The 20,465-nt window shown below is 44.6% G+C and overlaps 1 protein-coding gene across 1 annotated transcript in view; it reads left to right on the top strand.

Annotated features, from left to right (window-relative positions):
• ST6GALNAC3 (ST6 N-acetylgalactosaminide alpha-2,6-sialyltransferase 3) overlaps positions 1 to 20,154 on the top strand; it is a 290,283-nt gene extending 270,129 nt beyond the window's left edge. The window contains exons 4-5 of the mRNA XM_075320283.1: positions 16,767 to 16,874; positions 17,936 to 20,154. Coding sequence (XP_075176398.1) covers positions 16,767 to 16,874; positions 17,936 to 18,116 — 289 coding nt within the window. The 3' untranslated portion in view covers positions 18,117 to 20,154. The remainder of the gene's footprint in view (positions 1 to 16,766; positions 16,875 to 17,935) is intronic.
• Positions 20,155 to 20,465: the final 311 nt, after the last annotated feature.

Raw genomic sequence — 20,465 nt, 5'->3', positions numbered from 1 at the left:
AACACCCCACAAGACCCTCCATATACTGGGAGCACCCCACAAGACCTGTCGATTTGGAGATGACCCAGTTTTCCAGGTATTGCAATCTTCCTTATCGGTCAGATCCTTGCTCTTGTTCATTTTTCCTGCGCTATTCACTTGCTGTTATATCTCCCTCAGACAGACGCCATTGTGACCAGATAATCAATGTTCTGCACTTCACCTGTCAGTGATTTTAATGTTATGGTTCCTGAATATAAATCCTATGTACCTTCTATAGATGAAGATAAGCGGTGCCATGGCTGTAGAGGACGCTTATCTCGCTGCACTCTCCTATCTCTCGTTTTATTTTTATACAGTTTGTAGTGAGCGCAGGAGAAGCCATTAAATATAGGGTAAACACAATCCATTCATGTGTGTACGGCAGCGGATATCACAGGCCGTACCCTGCAGCGATATGTTCTGCGCTATAGATGATATAGGAACGTAAAGGTGAAGACAAGACATTTAGTATTTCGCCTCTGGCTACATATCAGTCAGTGCTGTCCCGGTACACCACCATACGCTGCACAGGCCTCCTGCTATACAATGGCAATCACATAAGTCTCCGCTAATACTCGGGGCGACAGTTCTTCATCCTTTTGTTTTCTTAGGATTATATTTAAAGTAATATTCACATCTTATTTAGTGATATCATATGATTGGGACCACCCCCGATCCTGAGAATAAAGGAGCTGCAGTGCTGTTTTGGCCCTGAACCCCCTTTTTTCCTGCACAGCGGTGTCCTGGACACCCAGGCGCTGCTGCACTCCCCTGCGCAGGACCGCTGCCAGGATTTTTGGAGGTCTCAGTGATCATAAAGTCATGGTATATCCTTAACCCAGCGTGCACAAAAATTACCTAGGGGGTCGTTAATTTTGTGATAGGTTAGTGACAACTTAAAGCCAGATCCATAACGATCGACCAGCGGGCTAGAAAACGGTTTGTGACATCCCTATAAAAAAAATTTCCAAAACAAGTATTTTTTGGACTTTTTACGCATTGGCCTAAATGACCCATCATTTTGGCCTTCAGAAACTAATAAATATTTGTTTAAAGAGAACCTGTCACTTGCCAAAAATATGAATTTATTGTTCCTGGTGTAAATGCCGCCGTTCTCCTGAATCCGGAGATGTTTTTCTTTTCTTCCTGCTCCTCTCCATTCCAGAGATATGCTCTCCTGTTCCCTGTATATAAATCAAGGGTTTTTTTACCAAGTGGGTGTGGTTCTCAAGTAGACACCCACAGAAGAGCTGAGCACCACACCCAATTGGATAACAAGGCTAGATTTGTCTACAGAAAATTGGTGGCCATATCTCAAGAACGGAGAGGCGCAGAGACAAAAGGAAAACATTGCCGGATTCAGGAGAACGGCGGCATTTACACCGGATAGAAAAAAGATACAAATTTATGCCAAGCGAGAGATCCTACTTAACATAAGATACTACTCAAGGGTTCATGTAGGATCCTGGACTGCAGCATTCAGACCATGGACGCGCTCAGAGACGGCGCTTTGGTTAGGATGGTTTCTACGTTATGATTAATTACTCATTAGCGGGTAATTGTACGGAGTATGACATTAACTGATGATTGCAGCTCATTGCTCCCTCTAGATGCTATCAATAAAGTTGACATAAAATGCAATCAATATTACATCGTATCTAGTTCCGGCCTCGCTCGTTACAACTTCAGGACGTCTCAGTTTAATAACCTAATTATCAAAGCTAAGGAAACTATAAACTGGTGGTCCCTGTGCCCACGATACACCGTGTGCAGAATTATTAGGCAAGTTGTAGTTTAGAGGATTTTTTTTATTATTGATCAACAACTAACGTTCTCAATCAACCCAAAAGACTCATACATTTCAAAGCTTAATATTTTTGGAAGTTGGAGTGGTTTTTTTTTTTAGATTTGGCTATTTTAGGAGGATCTGTTTGTTCAGGTAACTATTACTGTGCAGAATTATTAGGCACCTAATAAAAACCAAATATATTCCCATCTCACTTGTTTATTTTCACCAGGTAAACCAATATAACTGCACACAATTTAGAAATAAACATTTCAAGACATGCAAAAAAAAAACCCCAAAAAATTAGTGATCAATATATCTTTCTGATGACGCTCAGCAGCCGACCATCCATAGATTCTGTCAGTTGCTTGATCTGTTTACGATCAACATTGCGTGCAGCAGCCACCACAGCCTCCAGACACTGCTCCGAGAGGTGTACTGTTTTCCCTCCCTGTAGATCTGGGGTTCAGATCAGGTGAACAAGGGGGCCATGTCATTATTTTTTCATCTTTTAGACCTTTACTGGCCAGCCACGCTGTGGAGTAGTTGGATGCATGTGATGGAGCATTGTCCTGCATGAAAATCATGTTTTTCTTGAACGATAGCGACTTCTTCCTGTACCACTGCTTGGAGAAGATGTCTTCCAGAAACTGGCAGTAGGTCTGGGAGTTGAGCTTCACTCCATCCTCAACCCGAAAAGGTCCCACAAGTTGATCTTTGATGATACCAGCCCATACTTTGCTGGCATCTGAGTCGGAGTGGAGCTCTCTGCCCTTTACTGATCCAGCCTCTGGCCCATCAACAGTCACTCTCATTTCATCAAACCTTTGAAAAATCAGTCTTAAGATATTTCTTGGCCCAGTCTTGACGTTTTATCTTATGTTTCTTGTTCAGAGGTGGTCGTTTTTCAGTCTTCCTTACCTTGGCCATGTCCCTGAGTATGGCACACCGTGTGCTTTTTGATACTCCAGTAACATTGCAGCTTTGAAGTATGAACAAACTGGTGGCAAATGGCATCTTGGCAGCTTCACGCTGGATTTTCCTCAATTCATGGGCAGTTATTTTGCGCCTTTTTTGACCAACACACTTCTTGCGACCCTGTTGGCTATTTGCCATGAAACGCTAGATTGTTCGGTGATCTCGCTTCAAAAGTTTGGCAATTTCAAGACCGCTGCATCCCTCTGCAAGACATCTCACAATTGTGGACTTTTCAGAGCCCGTCAAATCTCTCTTCTGACCCATTTTGCCAAAGGAAAGGAAGTTGCCTAATAATTAAGCTCCCCTTATATAGGGTGTTCATGTTATTACACCGCACCCCTCCTCATTACAGAGACGCACATCACCTGATTTACTTAATTGGTAGTTGGCTCTCAGCCTATACAGCTTGGAGTAGGACAACATGTATAAAAAGTATCATGTGAGCAAAATACTCATTTGCCTAATAATTCTGCACACAGTGTATGGTCCTACAGGGGTCATATAAAGACTGTCTTCAGTGGCTCAATGACACTGGTGTCCCCGAAAAATTGGCTTTTAGAATTGGATCTGTAGGACGAGGATACAGCTCAATATTAGTAGATAAGTATCGGTGACCAATAAATGGGTTATCCCTTAATAACCCCACTGTACCACTTTTTCAGCCCCCCTCCTCCTACCTGCCAGAGTCTCCTCTTTTGATTATGCGAGCCTCCTCCTACCTGCCAGCATCACATCTTTTGATCACGTGGGCCTCCTCCTATCTGCCGACATCTCCTCTTTTGATTAGTATGTCCGGCAGAGGCGGTGTTGGGCGTGGCACAGGTATGACATCGTACAGGGCCGACTAAAGAAGAGCCGAAGATGCCGGCAGGTAAGAGGTTTGCACTTGCAAGGCTCTGATCCACTGGCCACCAACTACCCAAGACTAGTGGACCATGGTCCTGCAAAACATTTTGCTCCACACTAATAATCACATACAGTACAGACCAAAAGTTTGGACACACCTTCTCATTCAAAGAGTTTTCATGACTCTGAAATTGTAGATTCACATTGAAGGTATCAAAACTATTTCATTGCACATGTGTTAATTCATAGTTTTGATACCTTCAATAAAAAATAAAAAACAGAAAATAAAGAAAACTCTTTGAATAAGAAGGTGTATCCAAACTTTTGGTCTGTACTGTGTAATTATTAAAATGACAGCAATAAATGACATGACAGCTGCGTTATCGCTGCACATGAGCCTTTTTTACCCTCTGTTTAGGAGACATTACATTCTTTACATTCGCTGTTTGTTGATACCTTGTAATTGTTTTGTGCTCAATTTTATTCTATGAAAAGAAATGTGTAAATAGAAAGTACAGATGTAAAGGAACGCTCTCCGAACCTGGCGGAAGCACAATAAAATGCTAATCGCTGCGTTACATCAATATTTCCATCAAGGTTTCAGCGGATAATTAAAACAAGGGCAGCGATCGCCGAGCAGAGACGCGATGTTACCGACCCGCTTCCGGTTTATCTGTCCTTTAATTTACATGACATTATTTTTCTCTTTTTTTTGGAGTGAAAATCCTTGTACGATTCCTGAAGGACTACAGAAGTCTTTTATCTCTGGAGAAATGAAGGCTGAAGACGCGGCTGCAGATGGCGGAGTATAATTATATCAGAGCATCGCAAAAAATAATACACACGCAAATGCTTAGTGTGGTAAAAGAACGCCGACTCCTGCTAACAGCGCGGGGGACTGAGCGAGGTTTAGTCTCCGTTCTGTACCTCGCCTATTGTGCTGCACGCAATGGATGACCTTGGCAAGGAGCGCCACGCTCTCAGGCTTCATTGACTGCGACTTCTATAGCTCCGATACCCCTATTCACATTCCAGAAGTGCAGAGAATACATATTGGCTACTGTTCACTTTCTCCGAGGCGGCGCGTGCAGTGTGTGCCGAGACAAAAGAAATAAGAAGTGGAGGATGGGAAAATGGCAATGTGGTATTGCCACTTCAAGGGTCATTAATGGGGTGTCACGCTTGCCAGGTGTAGCAAGCATGGCGGGGTGCGTTCAGACCTAAGTGCGTCTGTTGCACAATGACAAACACAACAGGAAGGGGTCCTGGGGACACAAAAACAATGGGTGGCCCTGGAATTAGTGAGAGGAGTTAGTGGGGAACCTCCCATGGTCACCTGAAGCTGTCCCTCCTCTCCTAGCCAGTCCCGATACAGTCTCAGTAACTGTCGCCGAATAGGAACTTGAGACCCTCGGAAGACTCTACAGTAGGCCTGACTAGTGAGGGGCAGGTAGGGTTCACTAGACCTCACTGCTGCACTAACAACACACCAGGTAGGTAAAGACAAACAAGGGGTAAAAAAACAGCCAAAAGGATATTGCCTGACCACTGCAGAACCTTCCACCAAGGCAGCCAGAGACCAAATGACTTTGTCTCTTCAGCAGGGATTGCTGGGATACACTACTATTTAACCCTGAAGGGCATGACTACAAAGTAAGTGCAGCTGATCATTCAGCAAGGAACTGCTTGTAAAGGCTGCAAGAGAAAAACTGACACTTAACCACTTCAGTACCAAGAGAAACGAAACCCATTTAAATGAATTGAGCCAGATGAGAGGCTCCAGTCCAAAGGCTGCCACTGGTCTCTACATGCAGGGAGACGAACGTGACATGGGGCTGTTGTGATTGAATGCAAGCATGAAAATTATTGGAAAACCAAAAAACTGACCAGCATCTCCCAACAGAAGAAATCAGTGTGAACAGGATCCAGCTTCTATGACTACACAAAACACAAACAAAAGAATACCAAAGCCTCTGTAAGCGAGAAGATGTGTGCAAACATGGAATACATGAAATTTAAACTGCATTAGTGCTACATAGAATATACTTAGAATGTTTTTAGCTCATAAATTGGCCATTTCATGTGAGCCATCAACCACGGCAAGGTGACCTTTCTATGTAGGCATGCATATTAGCACAGAGTGCTGCTGTATTCTTTTGTTTGTATTTCATGTAATCATAGCAGCTTGCACTTGTTCACACTTGTTTTGTTCTGTTTGGAGATGCTGGTCAGGTTTTTGGTTTTTTTTGTAGTGTATAGTGTGTAGGGGGTGTAGATTGCCTTATTTTCTGTCTGTGCTTCCCTCCAATCACCCCCAGAGTGTTTTGGGGTTTTTTGTTTTTTTTTTAAATCAAACAAATTTTATTAGGCACAATATAGTCATAACAAATCATGGCATCGTCAAGATACAATATTAATCAAGCTTCACAATATTCTTTATATAGCCCCAAAGGGTTTTTTTTAATTAGTGCTGGATCCTATCTGTCCATAAATTTGTAATTTGAAATTAAGAGAGGGTCTTATCAAAGAAAGGTCACCTTGCCGTGGTAGCGGGCTCACATGAATTGGCCAAGTTATGTGCCAAGTACCTCTATTTTTCTAAGTATATTCTATATAGCATTAATATTGTTTACATTTCATATATCCTATGTTTGATATATCTTAGCACTTACAGAGCGCTGCTGTATTCTTTTGTTTGTGTTACAAAAATGATTGGAGCTGAAATTGACTCCTTACCTTTCCGTACTGGAATGTAATGCATGTTGCGTGCAGTTGTGACTTGACCGCGACCCCACCTTAAAAACGTAACATATCAGCAAGTCAAACTAATACGTAAGATTGTCACCTGCCCATAGGATAAAGGATGATTACACGATCACCGAGGGTCCGTCTGAATATAGCGGAGGTCAGGCATGTGCTATCTCCACCACATTCATTCTCTATTGGACTGTCGCTGTAGCTGTGGACCTTTGTCTGCCAGTCCCATTGTTTGGATCATTGGGGTCCCAGTGGTTGGACCCCCAGTGATCGACAGATTATCTCCTATCCAATGGAAATGGACAAACTTCCAAACTTGCTACAACTTCTTCAGTGACCACTCATACTCTGTAGCTGGCAGGATCTACATGAATTGATTTTCCAAAGTATTTATATATACAGTGTCTACAAGTAGTATGCAACCCCCTGCAGATTTAGCAGGTTTACACATTCGGAATTAACTTGGCATTGTGACATTTGGACTGTAGATCAGCCTGGAAGTGTGAAATGCACTGCAGCAAAAAAGAATGTTATTTTTTTTTTTTTAAATTGTGAAAAGTTTATTCAGAGGATCATTTATTATTCAACCCCTCAAACCACCAGAATTCTGTTTGGTTCCCCTAAAGTATTAAGAAGTATTTCAGGCACAAAGAACAATGAGTTTCACATGTTTGGATTAATTATCTCTTTTTCCAGCCTTTTCTGACTAATTAAGACCCTCCCCAAACTTGTGAACAGCACTCATACTTGGTCAACATGGGAAAGACAAAGGAGCATTCTAAGGCCATCAGAGACCAGATCGTGGAGGGTCACAAGGCTGGCAAGGGGTACAAAACCCTTTCCAAGGAGTTGGGCCTACCTGTCTCCACTGTTGGGAGCATCATCCGGAAATGGAAGGCTTATGGAACTACTGTTAGCCTTCCACGGCCTGGACAGCCTTTGAAAGTTTCCACCCGTGCCAAGGCCAGGCTTGTCCGAAGAGTCAAGGCTAACCCAAGGACAACAAGGAAGGAGCTCCGGAAAGATCTCATGGCAGTGGGGACATTGGTTTCAGTCAATACCATAAGTAACGTACTCCACCGCAATGGTCTCCGTTCCAGACGAGCCCGTAAGGTACCTTTACTTTCAAAGCGTCATGTCAAGGCTCGTCTACAGTTTGCTCATGATCACTTGGAGGACTCTGAGACAGACTGGTTCAAGGTTCTCTGGTCTGATGAGACCAAGATCGAGATCTTTGGTGCCAACCACACACGTGACGTTTGGAGACTGGATGGCACTGCATACAACCCCAAGAATACCATCCCTACAGTCAAGCATGGTGGTGGCAGCATCATGCTGTGGGGCTGTTTCTCAGCCAAGGGGCCTGGCCATCTGGTCCGCATCCATGGGAAGATGGATAGCACGGCCTACCTGGAGATTTTGGCCAAGAACCTCTGCTCCTCCATCAAGGATCTTAAGATGGGTCGTCATTTCATCTTCCAACAAGACAACGACCCAAAGCACACAGTCAAGAAAACCAAGGCCTGGTTCAAGAAGGAAAAAATCAAGGTGTTGCAGTGGCCTAGTCAGTCTCCTGACCTTAACCCAATTGAAAATTTGTGGAAGGAGCTCAAGATTAAAGTCCACATGAGACACCCAAAGAACCTAGATAACTTGGAGAAGATCTGCATGGAGGAGTGGGCCAAGATAACTCCAGAGACCTGTGCCGGCCTGATCAGGTCTTATAAAAGACGATTATTAGCTGTAATTGCAAACAAGGGTTATTCCACAAAATATTAAACCTAGGGGTTGAATAATAATTGACCCACACTTTTATGTTGAAAATTTATTAAAATTTAACTGAGCAACATAACTTGTTGGTTTGTAAGATTTATGCATCTGTTAATAAATCCTGCTCTTGTTTGACGTTTGCAGGCTCTAACTTATTTGCATCTTATCAAACCTGCTAAATCTGCAGGAGGTTGAAGACTACTTGTAGGCACTGTATATTTGAGTCCTGGTATTTGGAGAAAATATATAAAACATAATTTATGTTTGCACAGTGGAAATCTTCCAGGCCCGGCATTAGGATGATGTTGTCGTACACCGGCCCTCCATCTACCGTGCAATTATTTTCCGGTTGTCGTACCGTACTGTATACCCCGTGCGGGTACCGTACTCCTGTATAGGATGTATCACTAGAAGCGCCCGGTCACGTGGCTCAGCGGCACAATACTGAGGAACCTTCTAATGTATCAGGTTTCTGGCACAAACAGCTGGGTTTTCTCTACACTGTGATTTCGATTGTTGCCAAAATTTGTTTATTCCGTTCTCTTTATTTCTAGAATCAATTATGAAATATTTCAGATTCTTCTGATTGTTTACATGATCAACCCCCCCCAAAAAGGCAAAATAATTTGGAAGCAGCAAGTTTTGCAGGTGCCCCCGGGGGCTTGTGCTCCTTCGTAAATCGCTGGATAGCCTCATAATGCGGCACTAATGAGGCCGGCTCGTCGGGTGTCATTTCTGGAAGTCGCGGTGTTCATAGCTTGGTGGAGGCGGCGCAGAATGAGGCGCAGGATGAGGCGCTCCGGAGCTTTCTCTGATCCGGCACTTTGCTCCCTGGGGATAAGTGACATTAGTTTCCAATTATAATTTTGTTTCTCGGCAGATAATGCAAAACAACGTGTTTACCTGTCCGGGAACCGCAAATTGTGATTCTGAGAATTGTAAGAAATGTAAAAAAGGGAAAGCTGATTATTACTCACAACGAGCCGAGAATCTGGGCTGATGAGACGGCAAGAAGAGCAATGAGCTCGGAAAGAATCCGCGAAACTCTGGATTATTGGGAACCATAGAAAACCATTCACACTGACACTCCACCAGAGAAATAGCACTGTCCACCTCCACGGAAGAAATAGAGCCATCTACCTCCACCGGACAAAGAGTGCCATCCACCTCCGGACAAACAGCATCATCCACTTCCACTAGACAAACAGCATTGTATAACTACGTCGGAAAAATAGCGCCATCCTTCTCCACCGGATAAATAGCGCCACCCACCTCCACTGGAGAAATAGCGCTGTCCACCTCCACCGGAGAAATAACGCAATCCACCTTCATGGTACAAATAGCGCCATCTACCTCCACTGGACAAATAGCACCGTCCACCTCCACCAGACAAATAGTGCCATCCACCTCTACCAGACAAATAGCGCCGTCCACCTCCACCGGAGAAATAGTGCCATCCACCTTAACCATACAGATAGGCACAATCCACCTCCACTGGAGAAATAGTGTCGTCCACCTCTACCGGACAAAAAGCACCTTCCATTTTCACCAGACAAACAGTGCCGTCCATCTCCACTGGAGAAATAGTGCCATCCACCTCCACCGGAGAAATAGAGCCGTCCACCTCCACCGGACAAATAGAGCCATCCACCTCCACCGGATAAATAGAGCTGTCCACTTCCACCGGAGAAATAGTGCCATCCACCTTCACCGGAGAAATAGAACTGTCCACCTCCACCGGACAAATAGAGCCATCCACCTCCACCGGAGAAATAGAGCCGTCCACCTCCACCGGACAAATAGAGCCATCCACCTCCACCGGACAAACAGCGCCGTCCACCTCCATCAGACAAATAGTGTTGTCCACCTCAACCGGAGAAATAGTGCCATTCACCTCCACCGGAGAAATAGAGCCGTCCACGTCCACCAGACAAATAGCGCCGTCCACCTCCACCAGAGAAATAGCGCCATCCACCTCTTGAATTTCTTTCTTAAGGTTGAGTTCGCATTCCGCAGATTTTGGTGCAGTAATTTCCGCACGGTTTCCAAACAATGGAACGGAATCGCTTCAGACTATTGTGATAGTTTCAGAATTTCCTGCAAATTGAAATCTGTCGCAAATACACAATATGAGAACTTGGCCTCAGAGCCCACCTCTATCTCGGGGCCTCCGCCCTGGAAGAGACGACGTTCGCTCATTATTTCGGCGTTTTTCCACTTTGCACACGATAGTTTTACCATTTATCGGAGCAGACGGTGCGGGGATAAGAAACGTTTTCTGTGATGTTTCCCTTTTATTTATTGTTTGCTTTCTCCTAAATCTGAACGTCGTATTTCCCGGCTTCTGCTGAATCCATTTTCTCCCTGAAGTGTCAGTGAATAAGTCGCTGCATTAGCCTCTAATGTGTGATATTGAGTTCTCTGATTAGTGTTATATTTCACCCATAGACACCGAAGTGATTTGTGACGATTCTGTGCAAAATATACAGAGAAGAAATGAAAAATGTTCACGTCCTGATCTCTCCGAATCTGAACAAATTCATCTTCTACGTCTTTGAAGTCGATCTTCACCTTCCCACACAATTACTTTTATTGTTAGATTGCTTCCTAAATGCAAACATAAGCAACTTTCTAAATTGAGTCATTAAAATAAATTCTACCATATTGATGCTGCAGATTTCTGCACGTCCTTCGTTTAGCCGAGAGTTCTGCATACCCGATGCAAATCCATCAAAGCTGCTGGATCTCACGACTTGGAGAAGTTGGTCTTCAAAGCAGGAGAGGAGAAGGGGTTAAACCCGCGCATTCGCCAGTAATCATGTAGAATTGTTGATTAAATAATAAATCATAGGTCTATGCGTTTCGAGGTATGAAACCTCTTCCTCAGGGCCAGAAAATTAACAATACAACTGTATTGTTGATATTCTGGTCCTGATGAAGAGGTTTCATACCTCGAAACGCGTAGACCTATGATTTATTATTTAATCAACAATTCTACATGATTTCTGGCGAATGTGCGGCGTTAACCCCTTCTCCTCTCCTGCTTTGAAGACTGATCCATGTGGGGCTGTGGCAGCCACCATTATCTCATGCTATCTTTGGTGGTTGTGACTCTCACAACCACATTAGGGGAGTGTATACTGTTACACATTACTCCTCTGCTTATCTGGTAAGACCCTATCAGTGCTTCTTTTTTTAATTTTGTGACTTGGAGAAGTTGCACCGAGATTTCCACAATGTGGCGAGGGGAGAAAACATCTAGAGTCTCAGGGAGGGAAGAGAAGACATTCTGTAGATAAGGAGGAAAGTACCTGAAGAATAAACAAGTGCAGGATAAAGGTTGTGCTGATACAGTGCCTTGCAAAATAGTCACATCCCATGACGTTTTCCACATTTTTTCATGGGCAAGAATTCTTACATGCGACCTGGACCTGATACATTTTTTGTTTTTGTTATTTAATAAACCAAGACATGGTTTTCTAAATAATTTAAATATCTAGATCTGAAAATTGAGATAAATTTAAAGGAATGGTGTGGTGTGACGCCGCGCCCCATGGTGTAGGAGAAATCCAGTAATTGGTACTAATGGTGCAAGACAAGAAGGAATATGTGATGGGCATGGTGGGAAAAGAGAGGGGAAAGTGGATACAGAAGAGACCATGTAGTGTAAGGGGGAGATAGGATGAGACAGTAGTAAAGAGATACTTTTAGGCTATGTGCGCACTAGAAAGTGCCTTTTTCTTAAGGAAAATCCAGACCCTCTTAAAGAATCCCGCACCTGCGGTAAAAAAAACGCAGAGAAATCCGCATGCGGTTTTGCCGCGGATTTACCGTGGATTTTCCACAGGTTGGTCCCTGCGGATTTTTACCATTATCTATGGCAAAAACCGCAGATACCTGCAGAAAAGAAGTGACATGCACATTAATTCCGCAGCGGAAAATCCGCGGGTTTACAAAAACGCAGTGTGCGCACAGCATTTTTTAAAACCCATAGGATTTGCTGGGGAATGACTGCAGAAATGTTAGGCACATTTTCTGCAGCAAATCCGCGGTAAATCCGCAGCGTGCGCACAGGGCCGTATTGTATCTGCAGTGCATTTAGGGATCGTGGAGGGATTATCTAATCTGGATGGAACAAAAATGGAAGTAGTAAATATCAAAGTGTTCCATCAAGATAAATAAGACAACATGACAAGAATGAGGATCTCCCTTACCAAATCTTTTTCAAGGTGTCATGGTGGAGAATCGTTTGACTTTGTGGATATTTATGTATCAATAAATTATGTCTTTTTATGGAAGATCCTGAGGCTGGAATTCATCCATTTTTGCACAAACCCTCCTCAAACTCTCAGATAAGCCGGACATATTCACGATTTAAGCCAAGGGGAGATAATGTTTGCAGGGTGTGAGTCCTAGATACCGTTTGCTTTAAGGCTATGTGCGCGCTGAGCGTTTGTGCGCGTTTTTCGGGTGCATTTTTGTGCGTTTTTGGCCTCAAAACTGCATGACTTTGCTTCTCCAGCAAAGTCTATGACTTTTCATTTTTGCTGTCCGCACACAACTTTTTTTTTACCTGCGTTTTTGAGCTAAAAAAAAAAAATGGTCATGTCAATTCTTTCCTGCGGTTTACTGCGTTTTTCACCCATGCAATGCATTGGAAAAACGCAGCAAAATGCAATGATCAAAAATGCAGCCAAAAACGCACCGAAATGCGTTTTTTTATTGGTGCGTTTTTGCCGCGGGTGCATTTTTGTGCGTTTTTGATCTCGGCGTTTTGTGGCGTTTTTTCAATGCATTGCATGGGTGGAAAACGCAGTAAAAGGCAGAAAAGAATTGAAATGACCATTTTTTTTTCAGCTCAAATACGCAGCCAAAAAAAGTTGTGTGCGGACAGCAAAAATGAAAACTCAGGCTTTTCTGGGGAAGTTGTGAGCCCAAAAACGCACCCGAAAAACGTGCAAAAATGCCGCAAAAAACGCACTGTACGCACATAGCCTTATAGTCTGATGTGCCCCCATCTCTGCTGCGTCGTAGGCCCGGTCCGATCTCCTGGAATCTGAGCCGTGCGGAGTATTTAGCCTCTTTGATGCGTGCTCGTACAGTGTATGCCGGAAGGTTTCACCCACGTACAGTTATCCATATGGACATATTATTGTGTTACATTGTTGCGTAATTGGTTACGTCTTACCAGTGTGTGGCTGTGAGATTTGTGGGACCGGAGGAGAAGAGAACAAAAGCTAAAAGTACAAAAAAAGTAAAAACGTCAATAAAATGGAGTGAATCCGGCCGTGACGGGGGGAGCGGTGCGGTCGGAGTGCGAGTGATCTGTAGACGGTGCCTCTTCCTTCAGCTCAGCACCAATGCAGCCTCGTGTCAATCATCTCAGAAGGAGAATGCGGTTTGGGATTAGCGCCGCAATATTTTGTATCTTTGGCAGATTTAGGAATCAGATTTTTTTCAATCAAAATTTGTAGAATTTCTTTAATGGAAAACCCAGAGCACAGAGAGACCGGAGCCACGGAGAGGAAGTACGTCTCACCGTCTGCCGTGGTTCATGTAACTGAGTATATGGCCGAACTTCAGACGAGCCGAGAGCCACGATTGTGATAGAAATTGACACCGGAAAGGCCGCATCAATAAAACGTCTCCACAGCCACACAGATAAACTCTATAGGGGGACATGCGAGCAGAGATCGGAGGAACGGGGCATGTACTGATCGCCAGGAGGCTGCAGCCGTGCCGCAAAGTAATGCACTCACCACTGATAATAAAATGACTGTGGCATCGTGTGTGGTCATTGTATAGGGCGGTGTTTGCATATGGGCTTATCAGGCGAGAATTCTTACATGAGAGCTGGACCTGATACATTTCAGTCCAGACGGCACGGCCACGGTGTAACGTGCCTCAGATCGGTAACTCTCCAGCATGGCAGAAATAAGGGGGTCCTCAGTGTGTGTGTTGGAAGCTCAGTCTATTCCCCAAAGTCCGGCGCACTATTGCTGGCTTGCAGAAGACCCCACTCACCTGATTATAGAACGGTCACCACAGTAGCTTTTTCCTGAGCTTGCTCCCTTGTTCTGGTCACACACACACCCAACTCTAGTCTGCATTTATCCAATGTCTCCAATTTAAAGCCAGGAAACCTCTCCCACTGGCCCCACCATGGGCCGGCCCTAGGTTCACCCTGTCATGCCTGAGTAACAGGACCTGCAGCCTAAAGAAGGATAGATACATGTCAACCATGCACAACAAGTAAAAGCAGAATTGCGTGAAAGTAATTGGTGTCTTCAGGGGGATTGTTGACAGCCTGTCCACCTCCTTACAGCTGCACAGTGCATACTGTCCCTCTGGGGTTCTTTGTACCCCTCGGACCCCGCGTTGGGTACAATGTACAGTTTGGTATGGAGAGTTTCCACACCCAAGTTCTGCTACGTCTGCAATAGTGTGAATGAGACCGTTCTCCCCTGGTGACTATACACAGGAGTCCGGCTGCCCACCGTTACCTCCCTCCATTGTATTTGTGTAGATTTCTTCTCTTTGGTGGGTCCTTGATGCTCATTGTTTCCACGTCTCTCACAAGCGGCTCTATTCTTTGGAGTTGCAGCAGGTTGTACCTGTTCACACTTGTTTTTTTTCGAGTATTCTTTGGAATCACAGCAGTTTGTACTTGTTCACACTTATTTTTTTGTGTATTCTTTGCAGTCACAGCAGCTTGTACCTGTTCACACTTGTTTTTTGTGTATTCTTTGCAATCACAGCAGCTTGTACCTGTTCACACTTGCTTTTTGTGTATGCTTTGCAGTCACAGCAACTTGTACCTGTTCACACTTGCTATTCTGTATTCTTTGCAGTCACAGCAACTTGTACCTGTTCACACTTGTTTTTATTTTAGTGTATTCTTTGGAGTCACAGCAGCTTGTACCTGTTCAAACTTATTTTTTTGTTTATTCTTTGCAGTCACAGCAGCTTGTACCTGTTCACACTTGTTTTTTTCTGTTCGGAGGTGCCGGTCAGGTTTTTTGTTTTCTGTAGATAATTACAAACAGGGCAGAGATGGAGGTAGAGCCACCAGAATTTGTCTTCTCTTTGTTACAGATTTTCTTTTCCTCTTATTGTTCTCAGAGATTTTCTTCTATTGTGTTCAGCAATCTCGTCGGTCATTAACCCCCGGACCCTCATTTCCTGCGGTGCGGGTTCATTGTCGCAGACACCCGCCCCTCTCCACATCTCCGCAGACATGGAATACCGGCTGCCATTTATCACCTGCACTTCCCGGGCCCGGCGCCCTCCCCGGCCGGCGGAGCGGCTTCTCCCGGCTCTCAGTAATTGGCGCCAGGATGGTTCGGGGACGTATTTCTTTCTACCTATTCATGTGGAGGATTCCGATTCCAGGGAAAATGAATGTTGTAATCCCGGGGTCGGGAGACTAATAGAATTTTTTACATTTACCTGCTGATCCGCAGCCTCCAGGCAAGATTGGGTGTCAGCCGGCGTCAACTTCTAGATTGAAGCAATACTTAAAAAAAAAAAATTAAATAAAAAACTTCCCCTCACCACTCGGAAAGTACAAATTGTAACAGTGAAGGAAGGCGGAATACCAAACCCGCGGTGAGCGGGGGGCGCCGAGTGCTCCTACAGTTACTGACTGTACTTTTAAAGACAAACCCTCATCTCTCCTGATACGTACGACATTAAAAATTCTTTAGTGTCGTTCCTCTGTTATTCCTCCTGGAAATTCTGTATAAATGAACTTGCTGTTACCAGTTGGGGGCGTGTCTCTATGTGCAAGCATCACTGATTGGACAAAGTCAGTCCGCATAAGGACACACCCCCAACTGGTAACGCCTAGATATAAATGTATTTGTAAATTACCAGGAGGAATAACTGAGGAACAGCACAATAAGAAAAGAGCAATGAGGAATCTATTCATGGGGATACAAGTGTGTATCAAAAGAGACACGTCAGGTTGTTCTATAAATTACATGTTTCCTTTTATAGTTATTTTTTTTAAAATCTAGAACCGTCCCTTTAAATGCAGTTTTCCTTACAAAATTTAGCTATGACAAGTCTCCAACTTGCCCCCACCCCCTCTTAAAAAAAAAATTTAAAAACACAATAAAAAAAAGCTCACGGGGGTTTAAAATAAGTTTATTTTTATAGTACAGCGCCACCCTTTCCCATAGGATTTGTCAGGTATTACACCACAGACTTTAAGGACCAGAGCGGCAGTACAGGACCTCAGTGTAGCCCAGATGTTTATCCATATCTAGTAGCATCCTGAAACAGCGCCCCTCTTGTCTATAGGCAGGGGCAATGCAATGCTGCAGTACCAGACACGGCCTGTGCAGGAAAGGTCGGCGCTGTTTCATTGTGGATGAGCAGGGAGTGTTCACAGCCCTTGAGCCAGTTTTCATTGTCTTGTAGGGTGCAGTACCAGACACAGCCTGTGCAGTAGAGGGGGCGCTGTTTCACTGGGAATGTTCACAGCCCCTGAGCCAGTTTTCTTTGTCTACTTGGGTGCAGTACCAAACACAGCCTGTGCAGGAGAGGGGGCGCTGTTTCACTGGGGATGTTCACAGCCCCTGAGCCAATTTTCTTTGTCTTGCAGGGTGCAATCGGGATCTTATCTCAGCACTGGATGGTTCACCTTGATCCTCGCGATGGACGCCTGCGAAGGAATCCATGTGTACGGAATGATCAATGACACATACTGCAAGTAAGATCCTTATTAAAGGGGCAGTCTCCTCATATCAAGTTTGGTTTCAGGACGGAATATCACTAGGATTTCCCATCAATGCCCGATTGTCACGGGGAATCACCCGATCACTATACGGGCACTATGCTGTGTCTGCTCTTATCTGCCATATTTCAGAGGGTTGATGATGGGGGTTATGGTAGTCAATAATTGATCATCTCCAACCAAAAAAAAATCCCTGCTCACAGCTGAAGGTTCGTTACTATGTGTCTTTTTCCCAACATTAATACATTGTAACAAACCAGCAACTAAGTGCGCAGAACTAGCGCGGGTGGTTTCAGACTTTGATTGTAAATAATGAATGTTTCTATTCATTGACAGCAAGCGGAGACCTTGAAACGGGCAAGAAATTCAGCACAGAATAGATAAATCTGAATAGAGCCGCACAGACGGGACTCCGGAGTAATGATCAGAGAGGGCCCCAGGACCGAAAGGTCTGCTGCTTCTTTACAGCCCCCATAGTCATCCCCATAGTCATCCCCCTAATGCTTCTAGCGCAGGTACTCCATGGAATGGAGTCCCTCAGTTAGAAAAAAAGTGAGTGTGAACAAGTCAGGCCGGGGAAGGGTCTGTGATATTCATATTTTTGATTGTGGGTAGATTGGTGGGGGTTTGTTGTTTTGGGCAGAATTTAAAGGGGTTCTCCAAAAATGATATATTCATAACCTATCGTTAAGGGTAGGTCGTATAATCCTATACCTTGGGGTCTGAAACCCGGCACTCCCCCCGCTCAGCTGATGTGCCGTTTACAGAGCTGGAACAGTAGTGCAGCTTTGGTCCTAATGAAAGGGAGGGTGATGTGACCTGCATTACCTAGAGCGGCCACTACACGATGTGTGGCGCTATACAGAGCACTGATCAGCTGATTATGGGGGTACCAGGTGTCGGACCCCCACACATCTGATATTGATGACTTATTAATAAATATTTCAGACCTGGAAAACCCCTTTAATATCAATATATCCTCGCTCTTCTTCCTTCCTTTTTGTGTAACTAATACTGAATGATCTTTCTTGACTTAGGACCAACGGATTCCGGAAGGTTCCGTATCATTACTATGAGCCTGGACGATACGAATGTGACGAGTACATCCTGCACGAAAACGCCCCGTACGGAGGACATCGATTCATCACCGAGAAACGAGTATTTGCCAAGTGGTCAAAACTGCACAACATAACGTTCAGCCACCCGGACTGGTCATGAAATAAAGGGCCATCACTCTGCGGAGCCGGGGCGGACGTGACAGATGATACAAGCGCTGTGCACCGCGGAGGATGAGACCAACACAGTATTACACAGCAATGATCCACCTCATAGCTCCGCACCCGATCCACAACTACAACTCCCAGCGTGGGCCGTGGTCTCAGCATTCAACCGAATGGCCACATTGTACCACCATCTCCTTTTTAGTTTTCACATTTTAAGCTGATTAATTTCACACTTTACTTTTATAGTGGTTGAAACTCAGTTTTCCTGATACAAAGCTCCAAATTCTCAGATTTGTTCAAATTCCTGCAATCTCCACAAGAGGTCACTGTTTTCTTATTAAGCTTTGTGTCTACAGAGAGCTCCCCCTAGTGGTAACTGCAGACAGGAACTTATCATGTATCTCTGTATACAAGGAGCTTCACCTAGTGGTAACTGCAGACAGGATCTTATCATGTATCTCTGTATACAGACAGCTCCCCCTAGTGGTAACTGCAGACAGGAACTTATCATGTATCTCTGTATACAAGGAGCTTCACCTAGTGGTGGATGTAGACAGAATCTTATCATGTATCTCTGTATACAGGGATCTCCCCCTAGTGGTGACTGCAGACAGAATCTTATCATGTATCTCTGTATACAGGGACCTCCCTCCTAGTGGTGACTGCAGACAGAATCTTATCATGTATCTCTGTATACAGGGAGCTCCCCCTAGTGGTGGGTGCAGACAGGATCTTATCATGTATCTCTGTATACAAGGAGCTTCACCTAGTGGTGACTGCAGACAGAATCTTATCATGTATCTCTGTATACAGGGAGCTCCCTCTAGTGGTGACTGCAGACAGAATCTGATCAGGTATCTCGGTATACAGGGAGCTCCCCCTAGTGGTGACTGCAGACAGGATTTTATCATGTATCTCTGTATACAGGGAGCTCCCCCTACTGGTGACTGCAGACAGGATCTTATCATATATCTCTATATACAGGGAGCTTATCCTAGTGGTGGCTGCAGACAGAACCTTATCATGTATCTCTGTATACAGGGAGCTCCCCCTAGTGGTGGATACAGACAGAACCTTATCATGTATCTCTGTATACAAGGAACTCCCCCTAGTGCTGGCTGCAGACAGGATCTTATCATGTATCTCTGTATTTAGGGAGATCCTTCTAGTGGTGGCTGAAGACAGAACCTTATCATATATATCTGTATACAGGGAGCTCCCCCTAGTGGTGTCTGCAGACAGGATCTCATAATATATCTCTGTATACAGGGAGCTCCCCCTAGTGGTGGCTACAGATATAATCTTATCATGTATCTCTTTATACAGAGAGCTTTCCCTAGTGGTGACTACAGATATAATCTTATCATGATATCTCTGTATACAGAGAGCTCCCCCTAGTGGTGGCTGCAGACAGGATCTGATCATATCTCTCTGTATACAGGGAGCTCCCTCTAGTGGTGGCTGCAGACAGGATCTTATCATGTATCACTGTATACAGGGAGCTCCCTCTAGTGGTGGCTGCAGACAGGATCTTATCATGTATCACTGTATACAAGGAGCTCCCCCTAGTGGTGTCTGCAGAGAGAATCTTATCATGTATCTCTTTATTCAGGGAGCTCCCCCTAGTGGTGGCTGCAGACAGGATCTTATCATGTATCTCTGTATACAGGGAGCTCCCCCTAGTGGTGGCTGTAGACAGAATCTTACCATATATCTCTGTATACAGGGAGCTCCCCCTAGTGGTGGCTGCAGACAGGATCTTATCATGTATCTCTGTATACAGGGAGTTCCCTCTAGTGGTGGCTGCAGACAGAATCTTATCATGTATCTCTGTATACAGGGAGTTCCCTCTAGTGGTGGCTGCAGACAGGATCTTATCATGTATCTCTGTATACAGGGAGTTCCCTCTAGTGGTGGCTGCAGACAGAATCTTATCATGTATCTCTGTATACAGGGAGTTCCCTCTAGTGGTGGCTGCAGACAGAATCTTATCATGTATCTCTGTATACAGGGAGCTCCCCCTAGTGGTGACTGCAGACAGGATCTTATCATGTATCTCTGTATACAGGGAGTTCCCTCTAGTGGTGGCTGCAGACAGAATCTTATCATGTATCTCTGTATACAGGGAGCGCCCCCTAGTGGTGGCTGCAGACAGAATCTTATCATGTATCTCTGTATACAGGGAGCTCCCTCTAGTGGTGGCTGCAGATAGAATCTTATCATGTATCTCTGTATGCAGGGATCTCCCCCTAGTGGTGGCTGCAGACAGAATCTTATCATGTATCTCTGTATACAGGGAGCGCCCCCTAGTGGTGGCTGCAGACAGAATCTTATCATGTATCTC

Source organism: Anomaloglossus baeobatrachus, chromosome 8, assembly GCF_048569485.1.
Source record: "Anomaloglossus baeobatrachus isolate aAnoBae1 chromosome 8, aAnoBae1.hap1, whole genome shotgun sequence".
Taxonomy (NCBI): domain Eukaryota; kingdom Metazoa; phylum Chordata; class Amphibia; order Anura; family Aromobatidae; genus Anomaloglossus; species Anomaloglossus baeobatrachus.
This window is presented reverse-complemented; position numbering and strand designations above follow the sequence as displayed.